The following is a 26,001-nucleotide window of genomic DNA, read 5'->3' on the forward strand; positions in this document are numbered from 1 at the left end:
AGGGGCTGTGGGGCCAGGAGGGAAGCTGCAGGGTGAGATGGGCATCTCTCTCCACAGCCGTGGTTGCCCTTGACGGGTGGTGAAGGTGAGAGGCAGGGAGGGAAGGAAGTGAAGGCCCGACAGCCCTGAGGATCCTGGGCTCCATCTGGGCCAGGCGGGCCGTAGGGACTAACATGCAACCCTCAGGACGGCCCCAGGAGATCAGGCTCTCTGTCTCCCCATTTTGCAGATGAGTAAATGGAGGCTCAGAGAGTCCCCTTGCTCGAGGCTTTGTGCAGCAAGGCCAGGGCGGGAGCTGGAGTGGAAGAGGGATCAGGTTGGTCTCTTCGCCTGGCTGTGATGGCCCCGTTGGACCCTTGGCTCTGAGCTGTGACAACTCCCCCCCCCAAATCACCCAGCTCCTTCCTACCTCAGGCCCTTTACACACACCGTTCTCTCTGCCAGGAACCCCGCCTCCTTCCGCCTCCTCCAGGCTCTCAGCCAGACCACCACTGAGACCCTCTGTGTCTTGGCCTGGTTTACACTGTACTTTTCCTCCTCAGGATTGTTTAAAACTGTGATTAAATAATTATTTATGTGGCCATTTATGAAAAGTCAGCCTCCCTGCAAGAGAACAAGCCCAGCAGGCAGGGCCTGGGGTCCTCGTTCTGGCACACAGTAGGCCCACAATCAATCCCGTACATGTTGAATAAACAAGTGAATAGAGGCATGGATTGCTTTCCTGGGGGAAGAGGTGGGGGGGCGCATCTTCCCTCCCAGGACCACGGTTCCTTTGTAGTCTGAGGCAAGTTTTCCCCGGGAGCGCGTGACTTTCAAGCAATACAATGGCAAACAGAAGTCACACGTTTAGAGGGTTCGTAGTCGAGCGCCACTGAAAGGGTGTGTGTGCATGTGTGCATGGGCGTGTGCGGATGGGGAGAAGGCGGTCATTTGGTCACGCGTGGCAGAGCACCCCTTGACCGAACCTGGGGGTCCCAGTTCCGAGGTTGCAAAAGGAACCTATTTAAAAAAAAATATATTTTATTGATTTTTTTTTACCGAGAGGAAGGGAGAGGGACAGAGAGCCAGAAACATCGATGAGAGAGAAACATCGATCAGCCGCCTCCTGCACACTCCCCACCGGGGATGTGCCCACAACCAAGGCACACGCCCCTGACCAGAATCGAACCTGGGACCCTTGAGTCCGCAGGCTGATGCTCTATCCACTGAGCCAAACCGGTCAGGGCAAAAGGAACCTATTTTATTTCACTTCATGGGCCTGCCTGGTTTTTGTCGCCCACGGCCCCTCGTGCTCTGGGTGATACCTGCTTCTTTGGGCCTCACTCGCTGCGGTGTCCAGCGCATCCTTAGGACCCAGCGGACCTGGGTGGGGCCAGGCAGCGCCTCCTCCAGCGAGGGAGGGCTCGGAAGGAGACACCTGTTCCTGTGAGCGTGGACTTGTATGTTTTTAAAAACAACTGGTCATCTCTCTTGCGTTTATGCTGGCAGCTTGGCGTCTCACAGTGGACAAAGGGTCTTTCCAGCCACTCCTGGGGGGGGGGGCAGCTGATGAAGGGGCCATGGGGCCTTCTCACAGGGGAGACCCCCAGACCCTCCGGGGCCCCGCTGGAAGCAGGCACCGGGGGTATCAGATGCCACCTGGAGAATGACCTTTTTCTGGTCCCAGGTCAGCAGGCCGGTGAGAATCAAGGCTCGGGGGGCAGGGCAGTGAGCCTGCCCTCAGCCAGTGCCCCCCAAGACCCTGTCAAGTAGGAGCTACAGGCTTTTTTGCTGCTCTGGAATTTTTCTTAAACTAGCACATTTTTTTTCTGGAAGGAATTAAAAATGAAACAAGCTTCAGAGAAAGCTGGGGTGAGCTGCACACCCTGAGCTGGAGACAGCAGCCAGATCCTGGGGGGCGGGGGGGGGGGGGGGGGGGGAGGCGGGCGGGGGGAGCCAACACGTGGGACTGCACCCCCAAGGGGTCCAAAAACTTCGTGCTCCTTTCCAAGTCCCCCAGCCTTTGTGGGTTGGTTCCTGGGAGGCTGTCCCCTGCCCCATCCTGTTACCCACCTCTGGCCTCTGGGGCTCCTGCAGTTCCCTGGGGGTGGAAAGAGGGCAGCGCTGCGGGGCTCCCTGCATGTGACACCCCCCTTTCCTCCAGCACACCCCTTCCGCTCCGAGCTCCTTTTGTCTGCCCGCAACCCCCTCTCCAGGCTCCCGGCTGGGCAGGATCGGAAGTCTCCAGCCCCCTGGGGAGCCTGGGCGGGTCAGCGGGGGCTGTTCTCCGCCCCCTCCTCCAAGGCACCCCGGAGCCAGGCCAACCCCCCCCTACCCCCCCCCCCCCCCGCCCCCAGCGTGTGCCATCTGCCGCCTGTCAGCCTCTCTCCGTGGGCCCCGATCCCAGGCGCCGCCGGGGGTGGGGGAGCTGCTGATTCGGCCCCTCCTTCCTGGCTCCTTCCCAGGCGCCTGGCGGCCTCTGCCCTCGCCGTGGCCCTTGGCACCCCCGCCCCCACCGCCCTGAGCCGAACCCCGCCATCCCGGAGCTGCGGGGGGCGGCTCCCTCTTCCCGCAGCCAGGGAGGCCCAGGTGCGGGACACTCTCAGACTCGAGAGCTGGGGAGGGCGGCGACCCGGGGTGACAGTGTAACTTGGGGGGGAGGCTGGGTCCCAGCTAGGGGACCTCTCTGTCCTAGTCCCTCTGGGGGACCCTCCTCGCTGTCTGTCTCCCCGTGTCAAGGTGTCCCGCTCGGCGTCGCGTTTCGCGGGTCACCCCGACTCTTCCTCCGCGTGCCAGCGTGTCCTCCCCGCACCCACGGGCCCTCGCTCGCCAGCCACGGGGGTTCGGGGTGGCGTCCACCCCAGCAACCAGCTCAGGCCCCGGTCGGTGCCCGCCGGCCCAGAGACGGGGGAGCGGGGTCGGAGGGGACCGCGGGGCCGGGCCGGGGACGGGCGGGCGCCGCTGCCCTGTAGCCCGGGCGCGGCGCGGCTCTCGGTGGGCGGCGGTTCCCGTGAAAGGTTGCCCTGGGTAACTGGTCTCCGAGGGGACGCAGCCCTCCCTCCCTCCCTCTCCAGTGGCGACTTATCGATCCGCGAGATGGATAACCCCCAGCTCCAGGGCGAGCCGACCCAAGGTGGCGCCACTCGCCCGGGAGGGGGTGGACGCCGGGGCCGACCCCCCACCCTGTCCTGGCCGCCCGCCCGCCCGCCCGCCCGCCGCTGGTGGGGGAGGGGAGGCTGCAGGGGACCGGTTTAGGGGAGCTTCCTGGGGTCGACTTTGCCGGAGTCCGCGCCCTTCCCCCGCGGGTCCCACGTGGAAACCACAACTGGCCTCGAGCGGCAGGGACGCGGGGCGCCCCCTGGCGGCCGGGGCAAAACTTGGTGGGAAGTAGGAGCGCTTTCTTTCGTCCTCCGCGGGGGGAGGGAGGGAGGCAGGGCTACAGCTATATTTTGGAGCTAAGCGGGTCCTTAATAGTCTTAGCGAAGAAGTGCGCGGGGACCCTACAAATGCGGGTTGGGGGGGGGGGCGCACAGAGTTAGCACAGAGGCTTAGGAATCTGTGTGGAGGTGGGGCCCCGAAGGTCTTCCCGCACTGACCCGTGAGCAAAACCCAAGAGTGAAAAGCCAGGTCCACGGATCGCTTGTCCGTGGGACATAATTTGCGGAGGTGGCCATCTGGGGCGATTCACCCCAGTTTCCCACCCCCTCCCTTCCCTCGCTTTTTGCAGTTTGCGGTGCGGCTGCATCTGGACGAGTGACAGCACGCGTGGGCCCCGTGTCTGTTTCCTCTTCCCGCCCGCCCCCCCCCCCCCCGACCCCCTGCCGCCAGGGCCCGAGTCGGCGCCCCGCGCGCGCCGGTGCGGGGTCCGCGCCCGCGCCGTGCCCGCCGCCGCAGCCGCCGCCGCCGCGGTCCGGGTTTTGCGGGCGGCCGGAGCTGTATTTCCAGCGCTGTCCATCGCTCGGTGCTGTTGGCCCTCTCTCCGTCTGATCCGAGCCGGAGCAGCGCGGGGCGCCCCACGGGATCAGAGCGCTCCCCCGCCGGGACTCCGCTCCTCACATCCTCCTGCTGGGACCCGGCTACATTTCCAGCCAAGCCTGGCTCTATTATGTGTCTCTGCAGTGCAGCCCCAGCAGCCGGATCGGGAGGAGGAGAGCCAGCGACCACAAAGAAGACAGGAGCGCGAGGGAGGCTGGCGGGCGGGCCGGCGCCGGCTGGAGCGCGGAGGAGCCGGGGCGCAGCCGCCGCCGCCGCCGCCCGGGAGGACGGGAGCCCAGCCGCCGCCTGCTCGTCCTCCTCCTCCTCCTCCGCCGCCGCCGCCACCGCGGCCGCCGCCGCCCCCTTCCCCGAGCCCCTGGCCCATGGAGGCAGCTAGCGGGCCGGCGACTTGGCACCGGCCTGGGGATCGGCTGCGCACCGCGCGCTGAGCACCGCAGCCCGAGGGCAGGCAGCGGCGGCCGGGCGCACGGGCTGAGCGATGCCCGGGGCACGGGTGCGCCTGCTCGCCACCGCCTGAGCGCCCCCCGCGCGCCCCTTCCTCCTCCGGGGGGCCGGCGCCGGACGGAGCCAGCCGAGAGCCAGAGAAGGGGGCGTGAGCCAGGGCCCCCCGCGCTGCGGCTTCTGGGCCACTGCGGCCGTTTCGAGCCCCCAAGTGGGCTGAGTTGAGGGACCCCCCCCTCCCCACCCATCCATCATACTCTCCGAACCAGGCGTTTGGGCATTTTTTTAGCCGCTAATATTTATTATATTTTTTTGTGTGAGGCCGGGAATAATTCGAAGGCCCCCCCCCCCGGGGGGTGCTGAGCTTCCGTGCTCCCGACCGCCTCCGGCCTCCTCCCCCCCAGACCCCTCGACTCCAGCCCCGTCCCCCTCCTCATATGGGCTCATTGTGAGCTCCGCACCGGGCTGCGTGGCCGGACGCCTGAAACTTTGCACAAAAATCCGGCGAGGGGCGGAGGAGAAGGAGGAGGAGGGCGAGGGTGGCGGTGGGTGGGGGAGGGAGGGGGCCGCAGGGGCCGGGGGCCGGCGGGGGGTGGGGAGGAGGAGGGGGGCGGCTTTTTTTTTTTTTTTTTGCATAACTCGGCTCGGCCGAGTGGCCTCCGGACTCCCCGCGCCGCTGGGACCGCCGCTGGGACCGCGAGCCCCCGGCTGCCGCATTGCAACAGGCAGGGCCCAGGCGCACCCCCCGGCCTCCCCCCCCGCCCCCGAGCGGCCTCGGCCGGCCCGCGCCGCCGCCCCCAGGGAGGCCGCCTCGGACCTGCGATCGGCTCCTCGCAGCCGCCGACCCGGCTGCAAAAAAAAAAGTTTCCGAGAGGCAGGCGGCGGAGAAGGGGGAGCAGGGCTGCCCGCAGCGGCGGGGGGCGGCAGGGGGAGCCGGCGGCGGCGGGCGACGGAGCGCCGGGAGCCCCGGACATGTCCAGGCGGAAGCAGGCGAAGCCGCGCTCGGTGAAAGGTGAGCGAGCGAGGCCCGGCGAGGCGCGAGCGAGCGCGGAGAGAGGGCGGGAGGGAGGGAGGAGGGACCGGCGGGCGGGCGGGCGGCCGGGGACCGCGCGCGAGCGGGGAGGAGGAGGAGGAGGAGGCGGCGGCGGAGGAGGAGGCGGAGGCGGAGGAGGGGGAGGAGGAAGCCGGGAGCCGGAGGCGGAGGCGGCGGCGGTGGCGGCGGCGGAGGGGGCGCGCCGTGGTCACCCTCCAGACCCGGCCGGCCGTCTCCGGCCCACCGACCCTCTCCATCCTGGCGCCGCCGCCTGCGGAGGACCGGGCCCGGGGCGCCGCGGAGGGGCCCCCGCTGCTGCCTGCGTGCCGGCCCCGGGCCCGCGTGGCCAATCAAGGGGTGCGGGCCCGACTTGGCGGGGATTGCGAATCTCGGAGGTGGCGGGCGGGCCGGCGGGGGGAAGGAAGAGGCGGGGAGGCCGGCCGCTCCGAGGCCTCTGTCTCCGGCCCCGGGGCCCCGGGCCCCGCCGCCTTTCATCGGCCCCGGCTGGTCGCCCAGGGCGGCGGGCGTTGCTTGCACGCGGCCCGGCCGCCGGGTGTCCCCTGGCCACGCCGCGCACCCGGCTCGGGCCCCCACACTTCCTGCCTCTCCCACCGAGGCCAGCGGGGCCGGGAGCCTCCGCCAGGAGTTCATTGTCTGCGCGGTGCTGGCGGGACGCGGTCCCCCGGGGAGTTCAGCCACCGCCGTGCGCGCTCCTCCGAGGAGGGCGCCCGGACCGGCTCCGCGCACCCCAACCCAGGCCAGCTTCCAGTGTGGGTCCCGGGGTGCACACATTTGTGAGGACACACACACACACACACACACACACACCTCTCGTCTCCTTGCTTTGCTTTCTATTTGCACCGGGGCCCCACCGCTCCAGTGCGCGCCCTTGGAGAGCCCAGGCCCCCGGGAGAGGCCATGGTTGACTGAGCCCCTCCCCTGCCCTCCTCTTTCCACCGGCGGCCTCTCCAGGCCTCGCTTGCTGCTTTGTCCCCGTTCCAGCCCCTCGGCGGGTGTCCGGCTGCCATGGGCGATGCTAGAGGAGCGAGAGGATAGCCGCTGAGTCCCCGGAGCCCCAAGTCATGAGGCCTCATCTCCCCCAGCGCCCCTGCTGACCTCTGGCCCCAGCCAGCTCTGCTCTGCAGAGTTCATTTCCTGAGGCCTGCGAGCCAGCGGCGCTGGGGCCCTGCTCCCTTCCTGCCAGCCTCGCTCCTGGCTCGAGGGGCTGGGGCTGAATCGGCAGCCAGCCGGGGGCCCTGGGACCCCGCCATTGCTTGTGGAGTCCCAGGGGATCCCCGTGTCCGCTCCGCCAGACCCTCCTTGTCACTCAGAGCAGACCCACTCAGTCCACACTCTCAGGCACTGCCTACCGCCCTTTCCCTTTTTCCTTGAGAGAAATGGCTCTGGGTCCCCCCACTCCAGCAGGCACCCCTGGACCGGTCCACAGACTTGGGGGCCCCGGAGGGTGTTCTGACTGGGGGACAAGGAAACCAGGAGAGAGACCCCAAGAAGGGGGGAGGGAGGAGCTCAGCAGATGCCTGTCCTTTTGCTGCAGGGAAGGGCTCGGAGGTGGGATATGATGTTGGGTTTCTTTTCCCCTTTCTCCGGCTCAGTGCTCAGGCCTGGAGACCCACTTCAGGGGGGACCCGGGAGGAAACACCGAACCCGGACCTCTGGTGGGAGCACCGTTTTATTACTGAGCGCGGGCAGTTGACTTTGAGTGACATCTGTATATGGGAGCCAGCTTTTCATAAAAGAAGGTGCAGAGCTCACCCCCTTCTCACACCCACACCCCCACCTCACCTCCCCACCTCCTCCTTTTATTTATTTATTTTTAAGCATTTTATTTATTGAGAGAGGGGGGCGGGGAGAGAAACATTGATTTGTTGTTCTACTTCTGTCTGCATCCATTGGTTGATTGGTGTGTGTGTGTGTGTGTGTGTCTCCTGGCGCGGAATGGAACCTTGACGCCTCCCTCGCATCCTTGGCATCGCATACGATGCTCTGACCAACCGAGGTCCCCGGTCCCCGGTACCCGGCTGGGCCCGACCTCCTTCTCTTAGAAGAGGTAGAGCTATTTGCAGTGAGCAGATGGGGGGAGGGGGGGGGGGGGATGGCTCCGAGTTGCCGGAACTTAATGCTGAAACCACTCGGTGTGTCCCTGAGAAAAGACTCAAGAACTGGTTTTCAGCCTTTGGTGAACGAGCCCGGACGTGAATTTAACCGAGTGCCTCTCTCTAAATGCACACGTGTGGATGCATAGCAGACCGCTCACACTCAGTGATGGGGGCGCGAGGGGGCGGGGAGACAGCAGATGGGGACAGACCCGTGCAGGCATTTTGGGGAAGTGTTGTCCACATCAGCCGCCCCCCCGCCCCCAGCGCCTCTCTGCCCCTGGAATCTGACCTCCCTGCTTCTCCCTGTGGTTCTTTGCCTTTTCCCAAAGCCGCTCCCACTCCACCCTCTCTCTCCCCATTTTGCTTTTTCTTCTGTTTCCCCGGGTGACTCGGGTAGAGACCTGGCCGCTTATCCGGGGAGGAATGAAGAGAGAAGATGATTTGAATAGATAAGAGTTGCAGCAGGTGATGGCCTTATTGCTTTTCAAGAAGGCCACCCCCTTCCCTCGCCCCCTCCCCCCTCAGGCAATATTCAAAAGCGTGTGGTTGAGTGTGGACAGCTCCGCACCAGGCATTTCAAACGACAGGTCCTCACCTTTAAAGATGCTTGAAGGTGCTTTCTTCAGGAACAGTGGTGCCTTGTACATGGTGCTTTATTTTACTTCGCCTCCACCTGCGGGGGCCCCGGCAGAGGCCTGCGGACTTCCCAGCCGGCACACCCCGCTGCCAGAGGGGCTCGCCTGTAATTTGTAATTGATCTCGGAAACGTGGAAGCCCCACGGCGGGGAGGAAGGCAGAAATGTAACAATTTCTAAGGGATGCGCAGAAAGTGTGATCTGAAAGCACAGGCTTTGCTGCCGTGAAAATCAAACAGGCTTGGGGGGTCCGAGGGGTGTGTTTCCCACTCATGGGTGCAACCTCCCTTCTGGAAGGGGGGTCACCTGTCCCCTGGGATGTTCGTCCTTTTTTGGAAAACCCAGTGCCCACGGCGGACGCCCGGCTAGGGAAGGGAGCAGGGCAGTGGGGCAGCGGGGAGGATGGGTTCATCAAAAGCCTTGTGATTTAAAACACACACACACAAAATAAACCCCCAAACCATGCATGTCACACAAGTCACATTCTCTAGCCCGGTTTTCCCTCCCGTCACCATCCTCTCCTTTTTTTGTTTCCAGGTGGCCGTGCGGCCATTTGTTCCCTTCGTTCATTTTGGCCTCGTTCTGGGTCTGTTGTCAGCATCGCTCACTGATGTTGTTTCGGCGGCTGGTACCTGTCCGCTCGTGGGCTGACCGGTCTCCCCTCACCCACACCGGCCTCCTCAGGCCCATGGTCCTTTAGACGGAAGTGGATACATCTTTTTCCCAGCCTCGGCTGAAAACTTTTACCATCTATGTTCCCCATCTAGCAACAGCCTGTTAATTACAGTTATTCATGTTAATTAGCAGTGAGTCCGTGTCCACGCATCTCTCCTCCCCCTCTCCCCCCGCCCCGCAGCCCCAACATCCCAAACTCCCCCCAGTGCCTTCTCTGCGGACCCCTCCCCTTCTCGGTCCCCCCCTCCTGCCAGCCCGTAGCTCTTCCGAAGTCCATCTTACACGTGTGGTGGTCCGGGGACTGGGGAACAGTGTCGCTCGCCGCTGCTTGTGTTTCCATGGAAATAATTGAGATGTAATAAATAGAGGCGTTCCGAGGTTACAGGCTTCTCCACTCAGCTGAGACCGCGGACAAGTGTAAATTGTCGAGATCGGTTTGGCTAAAGGTACCTGATCTTGTAGGAAGGGCAGGAGGGATCCTTCACAGATTCTTAGCTTTCCATGGGGGTGGGGGCGGCTGACACTTCAATCCTCATATTTACCCCCCCCCCCCCCCATGTAAGTCACCCACTCCCAGCTCCGGAAGGGCCTGTCAGGGCCTTCCATGATGTCTGATAATTGCCATTTAGAGTCCTACACCTGTTTCCTTGCAGAAATGCAATAGGCCATGCAATACAGATGCCTTAGGCAGGGGGCCCTGCTACACATTGATCCCTCAGGTGCCCAGGGGGACACTCGTTAGGGCAGGGGCACAGTGGGGTGACTTGACAGTCGCCCAGTCATCGGGTGGAACCCGGGAGCTGGCTGCCACAGCGTGCCTGCGGGGGAGGAGGGGGCATCAGGAGGAGCCCCGAGCGCGCCTCGCCGGGCACGACCTTCTCGCCGGGGCTGGAAGGCGGGGATCTGGTTCAGTCGAATAGAAAGTTGCAGTAATTGCCGTATCCGTAGCCAACTCTTAAGCTGGTGGCGGTGGAATTCTTCCCCTGATGTAGGATTTAATAGTCTGGCAATTAGATGCATTGATTTCTCTTAACTGTTCATTTGGATGTGTAAACGCAAGAGGCCCGCCACCGAGGCTGGCGGTGTGGCGGCCCGGCCCCTGGAAAAGGCTGCCGTGGGCGGCGGCGGGAGGACGGGGGCTCCTCCGGGCGGCCCTGGGGCCGGCTCCCTCTTCTTTCAAAATTTCTACCGCTTTTCCCGTGCAATGAAGAGCCCCCCTGTCCAGACCGTTCACAGAAATAGAAACAACGGTGCCCAGCTAGGGCTGAAGGGCAAATCACCTTTTCAGCTGCAGGTGCGCGTGGAGCAGCAGCTCGGTGTCTGCGGGACTGGACCCCCTGCGTAGCTTTGGCAGATGGTCTGTTAGGGGCCAGAGGGCAAAGTCACAGAGCACCTTGGCTCTGAGTCCCAGAGGGACCCCCGGCTGGGCATGGAGAGGCCTCTCCACCCTCCTCAGCAATAGCCTTTGCCCCCCGGCCGCCTAGCCTAGGGGCTCTGTCCAGGCCCGAGGACGTGGGGGCACAGCCTGTTGGAGCCTTTGTTGGGCCTGGGCGCTGTCCCAGCGGCTGGGAGAGTGTGTGGGTAATGAGTGGGTAATGAGTGCTTGCAAATATTAGCACCTCTTACCTCTAGCTCCAGGGCCGGTCAGTGGCACCCGGTTCTCACCTGCAGGCACCCCACACCGGTGGCTGGCAAGCAAGCAGAAGGGGCCAGCTTTCCAGGTGGCCCTGTTCTTTTAACCAAGGTGGAAGGGGGAGCGGGGGAGTTAATTGTTTGGTTGGCCAAGGTGAGCATGGATTTACCCTTTCCCACCCCTTGTCCTTGTCCACTAGTGTTTTTATTTTTGTTTGTTTGTTTGTTAATTCTCACTGGAGGATATTTTTTTCATTGATATTTAGAGAGAGTGGAAGGGAGGGAGGGGGGAGAGAGAAAGAGAGAGGGAGAGAGAAACATCGATGTGAGAGACACACATCGATTGGTTGCCTCCTGCACGGGCCTGGACCAGAGCCAGGGGATATCGAACCTGCAACCCAGGCATGTGCTCTTGATCGGGAACCGAACCCATGACCCTTCTGTGTGTAGGCGGACACGCTAACCACTGAGCACACCTGCCCATCAACCACTGGTGTTTTGAAAGAATGTCATCTTCACATCTTGAGAACGTTGGCGTTAGATGGCTGGACTCCTTTCTCAGGGGCGGGCCTGGCGCCAGCACAATGGAAGGGTACCTTGGGCACGGTTGGTGGGCGCTCCCTGACTGTGGGTCGCCCGGGAAACCTCAGGGCACCTTAGTGGGTGAATCTGACAATTTCTGCAAAATCCTGTCAGCTTGCAAGAGCGTTTTTGTTTTTTTTTTTTGGTGCAGAAACAGGTTAGTGGGTAATCAGCGTCGTTTTGCACCCAGAAAGGGCTCAGGAAGCCTGCATGGGCTCTATCCCGCTGGAAGTTTCGACACCGGCTTGTCAGCTCCCTGGGCCCTCGCCGGGAGAGAGGCAGGGCTGAGCGGAGCAGGCGAGATGCTGAGGGAAACTTTGGATTCACCGCTCACCCGCCGGGATCCGCAGCGGCCGACGGTTGGGGTTGTGCACGCGGTAAATAAAAATACCTTCCCTCTGTCGAGGAGCACCAATTAGCTGATTGCTCCGTGCCCCCCGCCTTCAAGGAGAGCGCGCAGCGTCACCCATCTTCCCCTACAAAGGTTTGATTTTTAATGTCTCGTGGAAAGGGTTCTCTTTGTCTTGATTGATGTCAGGAATAAAAGCATGATGGTAATATCCCTTTGAAAGCTATTGTATTGTCAGCCCTGGCTGACAGCGGCGGGCCTCCCAGCGTTATAGATTAGTGCTGTGAAAACACTGACATTCTCTTTGTTAGGGGCCTGTTGTTCTACTGGCGAAGTCAATTACACAATGTGGGCTCAGTTACCCGGCTGACTTCCGAAGTGGCCGCGGCTTGCCTCCTCTCCTGGAAGATATAATTTCCCTTCGATGGTGGTGGTGTTGTTTTGTTTTCTTTCTTTCTTACTTACTTTCTTTCTTTTTTTTTTTTTGTCTTTGGGCCTTTCCTGGGTGTCCCCCACCCCATCCCGTGGTCCCGAGGCAAACACACCCTGGGTTCCAGGGAGACAAGGCCGATGCGGAGACGGCCACCATGGTTATCTCCCAGGTCTTCTGCTCATTCACGTGTCAGAGGCTCCTTATCGGTGCAGTGGCTACAGCAGCCAAGGTACATGACAAAATGCCCATCAGATGAGATTGCAGTGGCGATAAGATGCTCCCCAGTGCGTGGATCTCTGGGTTTGGGGACCTTGGGGGTCGGCAAATTCAGGGTTTTTCCCAAATGTCCTGGGGGCTCGGCCGGGGTCCTGGGTGGACGGGACCCCGGCAAGTAGCGTTTGGTTCGAGGGAGTTGGTGAGCATCGCGGTCTCAGAGGCCGGCTGTCGAGTTGAGGACTTAGGATCCCGGATGGTGTTGTGCTGGGGCAGCGGCGTCTCCCAAGAGAACCACGCAGCCACGCTTCTCCCATTGCAGATGGCAGACGCGAATGATGAGGCGATTCCGGGTGCCTTTCCTGGGCGCCCTTGAACTGAGGAGTGAGCCGTAAGCCCAGTGTGTGAAGTCCTGCTCCTGAGAGAGGCAAGCCTGCCCGGTCCATGGCTGAACATGGTCGGGGGGGAGGTTTCCTCTCTCTCATTTTTTAAAAAATTTATATTTGTATTGATTTCAGAGAGGCAGAGAGAGAGGGACAGAGAGAGAGAAACATCAGTGATGAGAGAGAGTCATGGATCGGCTGCCTCCTGCACGTCCCCTACTGGGGGTCGAGCCCACAACCTGGGACCTTGTGCCCTCGACCAGAATCGAACCCGGGACCCTTCAGTCCGCAGGCCGACGCTCTATCCACTGAGCCAAACCGGCTGGAGTGGGATGTTTCTCTTTACCCCCCTGCTCTCCCGCTTCCCCCCGGCCTTCTGCAGAGAGATGAAAGCCGAACATCCCCCAGGTCCTCTGCACCTGGCTGCCAGAGAGAGGCGGTGGCCTGAGGCTGGACAGAACCGGGGCGGGAGGCCCCAGGTGACAGGGACCGGCCGGGAGACGGGAGGAGGACACTCACGGAGGAGGGCCCTGACGCTGTGATTTCGAACCACCGGACGAGAGCCTGTGTCCGCCAGCAATTGGTCGGGGCTAATTTTGTTTCTCTCCAATAATTGAAAATTAATGTCTTGAAGTGAAAGCAGATGTTCGTGTCATCTTCGGAGCTGGGATGTAACATGGGGCTCTGTCGATGGGCTCGCTCGTTTGCCAGTCCTTCCCCCCCTCACAGCTAATGGGGTGTTGGGGCTGACGTCACCCCAGGCCCAGGGCTTCGGGGAGGAGAGAGAGCGGTGCCCTCGCTGTCACGTGTCGGATGCCCCCAGCCCCGGGAAGGAGGCCGGTGGGAGCCTTCCTCTCGGGGGGGCGGGGGGGGGGGGAGTGTGGGACAGACCTGCTTCCCTGAGCCACGAGACCTGCAGCGCGTGTTGTTCGGAAATGCTCCCCCCCGCCCCCCAGAGGCTTTTATTGAGATAGTTGATGGCGTCGTGCTGGGAAAGGTGAGGGAGCCCTGATTAGGGGAGAGAGTGGGCTCGGCCAGACCACGGGGTCCTCGGGGCGGGAGGTCCCCCTGCAGTAAAGCTGGTGAGGTAGCCGGTTCCGGGGGCCACACCTCACAGATGCTCCTGTGGTTGGTCTGAGGAGGGCCCCGAGCTCTTCATTTCTTCACTTTGGAAAAAAATGGAGATGAGCTCTAGGTAGCATCAAACGCACCATCGTAACCATTGTTTAAGGGAAGAATGCTTTTTAAAAAAAAATATATATTTTATTGATTTTTTACAGAGATGAAGGGAGAGGGATAGAGAGTCAGAAACATCGACGAGAGAGAAACATCGATCAGCTGCCTCCCGCACGCCCCCCACTGGGGATGTGCCCGCAACCAAGGTACATGCCCTTGACCGGAATTGAACCTGGGACCCTTGAGTCCCCAGGCCGGTGCTCTATCCACTGAGCTAAATTGGTGAGGGCAAGAATGCTTTTTAAAACTGATTTTAGAGAGAAGGAGAGAGAGAGCGAGAGCAACATCAATGGAAGAGGAACATCCGTCATCTGCCTCCTTCCTGCACGTGCCCTGACCGGGATCGGACCCGAGACCTCTTGGCGCAGGGATGACGCTCGCCGGCCGGGGCGCACCCCTTTTAAGCGTCCTGTTCAGTGGCGTTCAGTGCGTTCACACTGTTGTGCACCATCACCGCCGTGAACCCCGTGTTCAGTCAGCACCGGGTGGCGGTGCGTTGGGGGGCTCGGCCCTCTGCCCTCCCGGGAGGCCCTCCGATTTAGGGCCGAGTTATGCCGGGTGGAGCTGGGAAACGGAGGCACGGACGACCACGGGGCTCTCCGAGGAGCTGGTGTGAGCTCCTGGCGCTGGTGTGAGCGGTGTGGCTGGCTGGCGTGCCCAGCGCTAGGACAGAGACTGGGACCCCCGTCAGGCCTGGGGGCTGGGGCCAGGCCAGGAGGGGCTCCCAGAAGCAGTTGAGCCACCAGGTGACCGTTCTCAGGCTTAGAACCTTCGTCCTGTCCAGTGTCCTTGGGGACTTCATTCCTCTAGGGACGGAGATGGGCTGGGTGTGCGCTTGCCCGGTGACCCCAGTGGCCCCCACACCCGCCTGCCAGGACCCAGGTGGCCCCTGACTCAGCCAGCCCTGCGTGCTGCCGCCTGGTTTGTCTGTGATGAAGAAAGGGGAGGGCCCTGGCCGGTTTGGCTCAGTGGATAGAGCGTCGGCCTGTGGGCCAAAGGTCAAGGGCACGTACCTCGGTTGCAGGCTCCTCCCGGCCCTGGTCGGAGCGGGTGCAGGAGGCCACTGATCGATGTGTCTCTCTCCCATCAGTGTTTCTCTCTGTCTCTCCCTCTCTCTTCTACTCTCTCTAAAAATCAGTGGGAAACTATCCTCAGGTGAGGATTAAAAAAATAAATAAATAAAAGAAAGGGGAGGGCCACTCCGGCGCCTTGGTTTCCGGCCCCGAGCGCCGACCCCTCTGGGCCCCAGGTCTGCGTCCTGCAGCCGCTGGCGCTGTCCTTGCCGTCGCCCGGCACCTCTTCGCCCCCGTTTCGTCTGTAATTGAAATTTGCCCTTTCGTTACCTAGGCATGAATTCTTTTCCGCAACGTTGTCATTCCCTTTCCCGCTGTGAGGTTTATCTCGTCTGTTGATCCTAATTAAATAAAACATACTGTTCACCTAACTCCGCCTGCACCGAAGTTTACCCGCCTGAAGGCAGCGATGGCCATCTGGGCTTGGTTGGGAGCAGGGCCTGGCTGGTGCGGGGTGCTGGGCGGGGGTGGGGTGGGGTGGGGGGATAGTGGCTGCCGCGTCCAGGCCAGGTGTACCCCCTTGGCCCGGGGGCTGCAGGACTTCGTAGCCAAGCAACCTATAGCATGTGGCTGGTTCCTGCTGCCGAGATGTGGCTTTGTCCCTGGCCCCTGGGGGCTGCCGGCTGAACTTGGGGAGAGGAGAGACGATCACCAGCTCCAGAGAGTCCCCGGGGAGAGGTGAGGGAGGAGGGGGGCTCCCAGGGGTGGGGAAGGATGGAAGGCGGGGGCAGGCTCCTGGCACCAGGGGTGGCGGCTGCAGAGAGCTCGGGGATCTCTGGGGAACGGGGAGCAAGCAGGGCACACCCTCCCGGTGCCCAGGACAGCTCTGCAGATGCCCTGTGCCCTCAGGGAGAGAGACTGGCCGGCCAGGGGCCTGGCACGCATGTGGGCAGATTCAGTCCCTCGCTCTTAGCCTTTGGAGAATCCTGGTGGGAAAGGAAGCCCGGACTCACACACTTTCACTGTCGGGGAGCTCACCCCCTCCCTAAACACCTGGGCGTCTTCAGCTGGGGGTTCCCATGTCCTTTCCAGGAAGCTGCAGCCTGCCTCCTCTCATCCGGGTTCGTGGGCCCCGGTCCTGTCTCCTGGGGCCACAGTCCCCCCCTCCCCCCAGCAGCCCCGTGAGGAGCCCACAAAGCTCCCCGTCCCCCCCCCCCCCCCCCCCCCCCGCCCGCCCAGGGGAAGGACTGCCTTGTGTGGGAGGCGGCTAGCCACTCGGAGGTGCCTCGGCCTGGGTTTCTGGTCCTTGTGTTTCGTTCTTTTTAAAAATATATTTTTATTGATTCCAGAGGGGAAGGGAGAGGGACAGAGAGAGAAAATCAATGATGAGAGAGAATCATGGATCGCTGCTTCCTGCACACCCCCTACTGGGGATCGACCGGGAATCGAACTGTGACCTCCTGGTTCATGGGTTGATGCTTCACGGCTGAGCCACACCGGCCGGCCGGGCTGGGTCCTTGTGTTTCAAAAGGATTTTTAAAGCGACCGAGGGAATGTGTAAACTGCCCAGGGGGTAAATGAACGGCCGAGTGGAGGAGTGAACGGAACAGATGACTGCTCAGTGAGTCCGTGGATTCCTAAGTGAACGAGTGAGTGAGTGAAGGGTGGGTGGGTGGGTGGGCTGCAGGGAGCACAGGCCCGACCGAGCACGCTGGCTCTGGCATGTCTGATGGTCCCTGCTCCCCCCCCTCCCCCCTTCAGGTGTTCGGGAGGTGAGAGCTGCCCACCTGAGGCTGGGTGCCCGCAGGTCCACCCTCGCTCTCCAGTGAGTGTAGCTACTGTTCATTGAAGACTTGGTGCGAAGCATTGTGCTGGGTTGTAAAACATGGTTTGTAAACGATACAAGCCATATGAGCTTTTTGTACTCATTTAATTTTTAATTTTGCATTAATCCTCACTTGAGAATATTTCCCCATTGATTTTGAGAGAGAAGGAAAGACAGAGAGCAACACCGATGTGAGAGAAACACATTGATTGGTTGCATGAGCTCCGACTAGGGCCCAGGGGTGGGGGGTGAGGACCCCGCAACCGAGGTACGTGCCCTTGACCGGAATCGAACCTGGGACCCTTCGGTCTGCAGGCCGACGCTCTATCCACTGACCCACACCAGCGAGGGCCGTCTTCACATATTTGAAGGAACGATTTCCACGTCTTAAATGATGATGGGACCCCCGCCCCCCCTTCCTAGAGATGAGCATGTCGCTTAGTTATCTTCCCTCCCAGGACTTTTCTGTGGTGCATTGACACTAACACGCATGTGCCCGGACCCACACACGCCTGCTTGGAAGCCCGGTAGCGTCGTAGGCCGAGGGGCTACCCTTCCTGTTATTCGCTCTCCTCACGAGGCATGAGTTTCCAATCGTGGTTGCACATTGGCATCCTCGTCGGCACTTAAAGAGAAGGCATTGCCTGGGCCCCAGATCATCCGGAACCGTGGGGGATGCGGCGCTGGTTCCATGTTTTCTTTTAAAGCTTTCTGGTGCTTCAGGAGTGCAGCTGGGGTGCAGGACCATGAGTCTGGGGGATCCCCTCATGTTCATGGGGGAGACCTACGCCCCGCAGAATAGACGTGCCACACGTCCTGGCAGCCCCCTATCGATGGACATGGAGGTGCCTCCAGTACTTTCCTGTGACAGACAGGTGCAGGGAGAAGCCTCGTGTATAAATCGTCGTGTTTCTTAGGCCAGATTCCTAGAAGTGGAATAGTTAGGTCAGAGGGTGGTCTCGTGACAAGTTTGATAGCTCGTCTCAGATTGCCCTCCACAAAGGTGTGCAAGTCCCCCTCCGGTCACGATGTGGGAACGCATGTGTCTCCGAATCCTGCCCACACGGATGTGTTCGTTCCCCCTTTCTTCTTCTTCTTCTTCCTCTCTTTCCTCCTCTTCTTCCTCCCCCTTCTTTTTGTCAGTCTGGCAGGCGGGAGAGAGCTCATTGTTTTAACTTGTACTTTCCTGATGACTAGTGAAGTTAACCATGTTTCTTCATGTTTATAGACCATCTCTATGTCTTCCTTAGGAAGGGGCACTGCATTGAATGTGGAACTTGGGGGGGGGGTTTGGGCGTTTGTTTCCATCAGCTGGTTCTTTATTCATGTCTTTTTCTCCATCCATCCATCCATCCATCTATCCATCCATCATCCATCACCCATCATCCGTCATCCATCACCCATCATCACCCATCATCCATCATCCATTCATCCATATATCCATCCATCACCCATCATCCATCAGCCATTCATCCATCCATCCTCCATCCATCCATCCATCCCCCATCATCCATCATCCATCACCCATCATCACCCATCACCCATCATCCATCAGCCATCCATCCATCCATCCATCCATCCATTCACCCTCCATCCATCCATCCATCCATCCTCCATCCATCCATCCATCCATCCTCCATCCATCCATCCATTCATCCTCCATCCATCCATCCTCCATCCATCCTCCATCCATCCATCCACCCATCCATCATCCATCATCCATCACCCACCCATCCATCATCCATCCATCATCCATCCATCCCTCCTCCCTTCTTTCCTTGTCTTCCTTTTCTCCCTTTCCTTTCCTTTTCCCCTCCTCCATCCTTCCCTCCCTCCCTCCTTCCCTCCCTCTCTCCCTCCCTCTTTCCTCCCCTTCATCTAAATCTTGAGTGTTGCTGCGGGGGTGCTGCTGCCTCTGTAATGGCTGCTGCAAAACAAACGCTGGGTGTGATTTTCACTCTTCACCTCTCTTCGTCAAAGCGAAAATCCTCTTCAGATTTCTTTTGGTTCCTGAAAACAGGCACTGATGTGTTAAAAACTCGGTACTAATTTCATAAAAGCAAACTGGCGTGATGCAAACTTTCAAGAAGTTGGAGGCCCATCGTTTCTAATCTCCAAACCTAGTACACACTTGTCGTGGAAGCTTCTTATCTGGGGAGAGTTTGGGTTCCTAGGCATTTGAAGTTTACCGTCACTACCTATTTGTTTATTCACCCCCCACATGTTTACTGAGCACCTACTCTGTGCTGGGCCCTGTTCATGGTGCTGAAACCGGCCAACAGGCAGGTTGTTCTAGTGCAGTGGTTCTCAACCTTCCTAAGGCCGAGACCCTTTCATACAGTTCCTCATGTGGTGGTGACCCCCAACCATAACATTGTTTTCGTGGCTACTTCATAACTGTAATGCCGCTACTGTTATGAATCGGAATGTAAATATCTGATATGCAAGATGTATTTTCATTGTTACTAATTGGACATAATTAAAGCATAGTGATTCATCACAAAAACAATATGGAATTCTAGATGTGTTTTCCGATGGTCTTAGGCGACCCCTGTGAAAGGGTCATTTGACCTTCAAAGGGGTCGCGACCCACAGGTTGAGAACCGCTGTTAGTGGGAGCGAGGGGCTGTCTACAAGGAGTCAATCCCATCATTTCTGGGGAGTGACCCTGGGCAGGGAGAGGTGGGGGAGTGTCTCTGGACAGGGCCAGCGGGAGGCCACGCTTGAGTCCAGGGTGATGGGAGGGCTAGGAGGGGAGCTGGGGGCTGGAAGCCTTTGTGGTGGGTGCTTTGAAGGGGCTGGAGGATTGGGAGGCGGGGCCTTCCCTGGGCTGAGAGCCCCCCCCCCCCCCCCCCCAATGGTCCAGCCCTGTGGTTTCTGTGACAGCCCAGGCCTCAGAGAGAGGCTTCTCGGGGTGGTGAGTCTGTTCAATGCAGCTCTTTTCGGGGCAGAGTGGCTTCTGGCTCCCAGTCTTGCCCTGGGAGCCCCGTGGCCTTCCCCCTCCTCCCCGCACCATGCAGTCCTGCCTCAGTGTGAGCCTGTGGAAGTCGCTGTAGAGGGCTCAGGGGACGGCCCCTCCTGGGCAGGCCGGCTGCACGCAGAGTCCCTGCCTGTCTCGGTCACGGCCGTGTCCCCAGTGCCTGGCACCGGACCCATTCCCACCCCCACCTGACAGATGGCTAAATGAGGCCAGGAGGCTCCCACAGCCCATTCCCTCCGAGGCCCAGCCCAGAATCTAACCCTGTTCCAAGCCAGGCTGTGACCCGAGCTCGTGGCGGGGGAGGTGGGCCTGGGGCTCTGGCCCTCCTGAGGTCTGTCTGTAGATTTGGGTCCTGGAAGATGAGGGGATGGGGGTGGCTGGAGGTGCAGAAGGGGTGGGGTGGGAGAGGGCCAGGAGTTGGGGTTTGGTAAGAGGTAGGTAGGAGGTGGGAGAGGCGGTGGGGAGGGGGCCCCCGGGGAGGGGTCTCTGGGTTTGGGGCGAGGCAGCCAGGCGCTTGGGAAGGCAGCCCCTCCCGGGCTCTAGTCTGCCCGGACCACGTGGGCAGCCCTGGGACCCCTTTGAGGCGCAGTCCTGGGAACGCGTCTGGCCGCCCCGCCCGCCCCAGGCCTCCATGAGGGCTCCATGGCTGCGCGCAGTAACTCAGGCCCCGGGTTCGGGCACAAAGCGCCCCAGCAGGAGGCCGGCTGGGAAGGCGCAGGCTGTGGCTCTCGCCTGCGCGGCTGATGGGGACTGGGCTTGTTCCGCACCGCGGGGCCCCGCCCCTCCCAGTCGAGGGCTGGTGGGCACAGCGGGCGCCCCGAGAACTCCCAGTCCTAGGCCCCGAGCTGGGGAGCTGGGGGCGGGGCGGCGAGGGCAGTGCTGGCGTCTAGCCCGCAGCTGGGGGCCCTGCCGCCCGCGGGTGGGCTGGGGCTCTGCCGGCCAGATGTGCGCCGTGGGGGACCTCCGGGGACTGGAGCACCGAGGGGCCCTCGCTTTGGGCAGGGCTGGGGGAGCGCAGTGGACAGCGGTGGGGTTATGGACAATCACAGGTCCACGTCCCTGATTGCTCTCAGCGCTTCATGCTCACTCACTCATTCATTTAGCTCCATCGCAACCCCATGAGGTCCTGTGATCACCCCGGGTGTACAGAAGGGGAAACTGAGGCACAGCGTGGGAAATGGAATTGCCCGGTGTCCCAAGCCGGGGCTGGACAGGGTGTGAAGGCTGGCTCTCTGGCCCCAGAGCCACGAGTGGCCCGCGCGTGGCGGCCCGGCGTGCATGTGTGGGGGACACGGGCCTGGGGGTGGTTTTGACTGTATCTGTAGATGCTTAAGAACGGACACACAGAACATTTGCAGGCAGATCTGAGTCATGATTCTGGGTTTGCCCCTTGAAATCACTCACTCATTCATTCCCTGGGTGGACCCTGCCTGCCTTCATTCATTCCTTGGCTCTGTGCTCACTCCTCGGCGGTGGCTGGGGCACAGTGATGAGCGATGAGGGCCAGGCCCCCCGTCTGAGAGCTGACAGTGGATGGGGGGCCGGGTCGTGAGACCGACAGGAAGTGTGAACAGTCACACTGTAAGTTTCTCGTGGGGAGACTGCTCTGGCTGTCGGCCTCGCCAGCGCAGTCCTGGGCGGTCATGACGTGGAGGCCGCGTGTCAGCAGGCGGACTCCCAGAGGGATGCTCTGAGCGCGTTCACAGGGCCACCCCCCTGCCTTGGGCCCTGCCCTGCGTGGGGAGGAGGGAGGAGGGAAGGCCATGGTCCTTTCCCACGAGGACCCAAAGGGGTGTGTGTCTGGAGGGGCAGGGACAAGTGGGGTGGCTCCTGGAAGGGTGAGGAAAGAGGGTGGGTGGGAGGGGAACGGGGCGCTGGGTGTGGGGAGTCCCCAGGGCCGCCCTGGGCTTGAGCTTGAATGACCCTGAGCCTTGCATAACCTCTGAGGTCAGCGCTCGGTTCCAGAGGTTCTCATGGCCCCTCAGTATCCAGCGAGCAGCAGGAAGGGAGGCCCGGAGGGCCCACCGCCTTGCCCGGCTTCCACGGGGCGTGTGCAGCTGTCCGTCAGGCTGCTCGTGTCCAGCGCCCCCATGTCCCAGGGACAGGGCTCCTGAGCACCAGGCCCGGGGGGAGGGGGCCCTGCACACCGTTAGGTTAGGGTTGCAGGTGGAGGGGAGAGCATGACACTCCATCGCTGTCACCCAGGTCCCTGTGCTGCCCCCATCCCCCCGACCTCCGCCAGGTCCAGCGAGCAAACAGCTTGTGCCCGCTGCGCCCGCAGTGCAGGGCGCACTGTGTACCTGCACGGGCTTCATGCTGCATCGCCTCAACATGCCCTCGCTCGCTCCGTGTGCCCGGGTGCGGGGGCTGAGTGTGAGGCAGTTCCCTCCTTGGACATGCGGTGAGGCTGGGCTGGCCGAGGGCCTCTCCCTCCCTCTGTGCTGCCTTGTGGTTGTAAATGTGTTGATTTCAGAGAGGAAGGGACATCCTCGATGAGAGGGAATCCTGGGTCGGCTGCCTCCTGCACGCCCCCTACTGGGGATCCAGCCCACAACCCGGGCAGGTGCCCCGATTGGGAATTGAACTGTGACCTCCTGGGTCCCGTGTCGATGCTCAACCACTGAGCCACACTGCCTCCTTGTTAGGAGGCTCCGGGTCTGCTCTCCTGTGCACACACGCTTGGCCGGGGTGGCAGGAGGGGCCGGGCAGCCGTCGGTAACGGTACTGAGGCCGACCGTGTGCCCAGGGCGAGCTGATCGCTCCTGTCCACAGCCCTGGGAGGTTGCAGCCATTGGGTTTGCCAGCCTGCAGGTGAGGGTCAGCCTGAGGTCCCCGGTCACATGTCGCAGGCAGGCTGCCTGCCACCCTGGGGCCTGTGAGTCACTCCCAGGGCCCCGTCTACAGGCCTGGAGAGGGAGCCGCCCCCTCCCCCGCCCCCAGGGGCGCACGCCGGGCTGGGAGACAGACCCAGAAACAGCCATGAACTCTGAGGCTGGTAACATCACGTTCCCCCTGAGGACCCAGCTGGTGGCCAAGTGCGCCCTCCCCCCTCCACCCCCTTGCTGCCTGCCTGGGCCTGCCCCCAGCTTCACTTGGGGGAGAAGCCGGGTGGAGGGGGGTTGGGGGGTGGGCGGGCGAGGTCAGGTCCCTGGGACATTTGGGGTGGGGGCAGGGCAGGGCTGTGCTTGCTTCCTGGCTCCTCGGGACCTGCACACCCTCAGCTCTGCTTGGTGGGAGGTGCTGGCTGCGTTTCGGGGCAGGATCCTCCCTGCTGCTGTGCCCCACCCACCCCCAAACCCCAAGAGTCCAGCTGGCTCAGCCCAGGAATCTTGGATGTGGTGGTTGGGGGTGGGTGGCCTTGCAGAGGGACTCCCAGATTTAAAGGGCCCTGTCCCCTGGCCTCTCTCTGTTGCCATGCACACCACCCCTCTGGCCCGGGCCTGGCCGGCCTGGGAGCCTGCATCTGCCTCCTCAACATTTCCCCGGAGCCTGAGTTCGGACCCGGGGGTGCATGGCCCTCCATGGCGGCGTCTCCAGGTCTCCAGGCTGCCCTTCACCATGCCCGTCCTGGCGGAGAGCCTGGGAGCGGCCCCTCCCCCCCTGCAGCCCTCTCCCTGGGCACCGACCCTCTGCATTCCCTGCCCTGCACCCCCTCCTGCGAGGCTTCCTGGAACCCGGGGACCCTGGAGGTTTCTGGACCAGATCGAGTTGCCTGGGTGGTTCTTTCCGTTTTGTTTTTTTTTTGGGCCGTCCAGGGTGGGGGAGCCGGGAGAGGAGCCGGTAATTGGGCCAGCTCCAGCCAAGGGTGGAGGCAGCCCCTGGCTCCCCCGGTGGAAGTGTGACCCCCAGCCCCTGCCCCTGAGTGCCTGGGGGGCCTGGCTTCCTCTCCTGGCAGGACCAGCGGGTTTGGTGTTTCCTGCCTCCTCCCCTTTGTTTTGCAGCAGGAGGCCCCTGGGGGGACGCGGGGCCCCTCTAGCTGCTCTCCCTGGTGACGGGGGACCTGGCTTGGCCTGGCACCGCCCGGCCCTGCTGAGCCTGGATGGGGTGACCTAGGTTGCTTCTCCCCACCCCCCTGGCTGGACAGCTGGGCCAAGGTGGACCCACCTCTAGGCCTGTGCCAGAGGGCGAAGCTGATGCCAGGGCTCCTCCCAGACCCTGGGGCTGGCCGCTGGGGGGTGGGGCTCTGGGGGAGGCTGAGGGCTCAGGGGAAACGGAGGCCCAAGGTCAGGGGGTGGGAGAGAGCAGGATCACCCCCTGGGGCCAGGAGTCAGGGCTGAGGCCCCTGGAGTTAATTCTGCGCTGGCTCTGAGAACCCCCAGCCCTCCGCAGCCCGGCACTGCTGGCCCGCGCCCTCCCAGGCCCGCTGCACACATGGTTTTGCTTTTCCAGGCATCCTCCCCTGGTCCCCTCCCTCTGGGTGCCTTCTGAGCTCCTCGGGCCCCTCCCCCAGCCCTCCTGGGCCCCCTCCTTCCTCCTTGACCCACTTTAGTCCCCTGTTGCTGGGGGAGGGGCGCGCACAGCCGGCGGCTCTGATCCTGGCTGCCTCCCCCAGCATCCCTCGGGGCGGGCTCTGGATGGAGCCAGCAGGCTGAGCGGCCGGGCCCCAGGGACTGGCACGCGGCGTGCTCCGAGTGGCGGCCTCCCTGCCCCCTCCGTGGACAGACAGTTCTGGACAGCTGCCCCTGCCCCGGCCCCTGGGAGGCCCTGCCAGGGCCGGGCTCCGGTTTCCCCCAGCCCCAGGGAGCTGTGGCTGCAGAGGTCCCTCCTTCCACCTCCTCCTTGGCGAGTTTGTGCGCTTCCCAGAGGAGCCCCGAGCAGGCCCAGGCCATTCTTCCCGTAAATCTCCGCCGGAGACACTGGCGCTGGGGTCACGTTCCGGGTCGGCGGTCGGTCGATCTGTGCACCTCGGGGAAATTCACCCACCCTCTCTGGGCAGCGAGGGAGCTGGACCGGATGGCGAACCTTTATTGAGCATTTACTACGGCAGTGTGGCAAGGCATGCCTTCCTAATCCCCATTTTATTTATTTATTTAAAATATTTTTATTGCTTTCAGAGAGGACTGGAGAGGGGGAGAGAGAGAGACATCAGTGATGAGGGAGAATCATGGATCGGCTGCCTCCTGCATGCCTCCCCACTGGGGATCGAGCCCACAACCCCGGCCTGTGCCCTGACCGGGAATCAAACTGTGACCTCCTGGTTCCCAGGTCAGTGCTCAACCACTGAGCTACACCGGCCGGGCCCTAATCCCTGTCTTCAAGGAGGGGCAATGGCAGCACAGAAAGGGAGGGTCACCTGCTTGGGGCCACACAGGCTGCGCATGCTGGAACCACAGGGCTCAGAGCCTGGACGAAAGCCTGATGGGAGATTCTCTCTGCTCTAACCTCCCTGATGCTGAGGCCACCTCTTCTGGGGCTGCTGGTTGGGGGCTCGAGATCCTCCTCCAGGGTCGTGCATCAGTCCTGCCCCCCAACCCCCACGTCCCCTCATGGGTCACTGTGTCCTCAGGTGTCGCCTGGGCCCTAAGCCTGCCCCCTGCTGGGAACTTGCCCCTCCTAGTGCTGTGGTCCAGGGGCCGGCCCCCTGAGCACCTGTCCCAGCACAGGTGTGGCCTGGCCGCCAGCACCCCCAGCTGCAGGAGCCCTGAGGCCCCCTGAGGCCTCCTCCCTCCAGCCCTGAAGAAGCCCCTGTCATTCTCCCCTCCTCCCTTCCCACAAGCCCCCCAAAACGACAGATGTAAAAAGTGGGGGTGCACTCTGCGAGGGCTGTTCAGGTCCGGGAGCCTGCTTTCCTCCCTGAGAGCTGACATCTGTCCGTCCTCCGGACCCGTTCCTGCCACCACCCTGTCTTGCTGAATAAAAGAGAGGCCGGAGGTGGGGTGGGGGCTTTGGGAGCCGAGTCCGGGCATCTTTCCTGATTTGCCTAATTTCCTCTCTCAATTGCATCTTGTGATTAAACATTTTCTTAGCGCCTGGTCAGGGCCAGGCCGCGTTTCTTTTCATAAACACGGGCCAGTGAATGGAACAGCCCTGCCTGTGTCCGCGGGAGGCGTCATTTGCATAGTGATTGTTCTCCTGAAACCAAATAATCGCCGGCAGTTTATGAAACTATCAATACCTAGGGCTGGAGCCCGCGCAGGCGCAGACCTCTCCTCTGGCGCAGGGCCATCCGTCCGCTTCCAGAGGACACTCAGTCTCGGCGAAGAGCCCAGTGCCCAGTGCGGGCGGTTTCTCTGCCCAGAGGTGTTTCCTGGCTGTGGGTATTGCCCGGTGGGTGGAGCCTGTGCAGGCGGATAAAGGCGCCCACACCTGTGAACCCCATTCCAATCAGGGGCTTGCAGGGGGTCATCCGCGCCAGGTGGGCGAGGTGGGCGCCAGGTGGGCGGGGTGGGCGCCAGGAGGGCGAGGTGGGCGCCAGGGGGCGAGGTGGGCGCCAGGGGGGCGGGGTGGGCGCCAGGAGGGCGAGGTGGGCGCCAGGTGGG

At 62.1% G+C, this 26,001-nt stretch overlaps 1 protein-coding gene across 1 annotated transcript in view; it reads left to right on the plus strand.

Moving 5' to 3' along the window:
* The first annotated feature begins 5,344 nt into the window (after positions 1-5,344).
* ZNF423 (zinc finger protein 423) overlaps positions 5,345-26,001 on the plus strand; it is a 226,990-nt gene continuing 206,333 nt past the window's right edge. Inside the window, exon 1 of the mRNA XM_070398325.1 lies at positions 5,345-5,428. Coding sequence (XP_070254426.1) covers positions 5,389-5,428 — 40 coding nt within the window. The 5' untranslated portion in view covers positions 5,345-5,388. The remainder of the gene's footprint in view (positions 5,429-26,001) is intronic.

This window comes from Myotis yumanensis, unplaced genomic scaffold (assembly GCF_028538775.1).
Source record: "Myotis yumanensis isolate MYYU_CA2020_CCGP unplaced genomic scaffold, mMyoYum1.0.hap1 SCAF_18, whole genome shotgun sequence".
Taxonomy (NCBI): Eukaryota; Metazoa; Chordata; class Mammalia; order Chiroptera; family Vespertilionidae; genus Myotis; species Myotis yumanensis.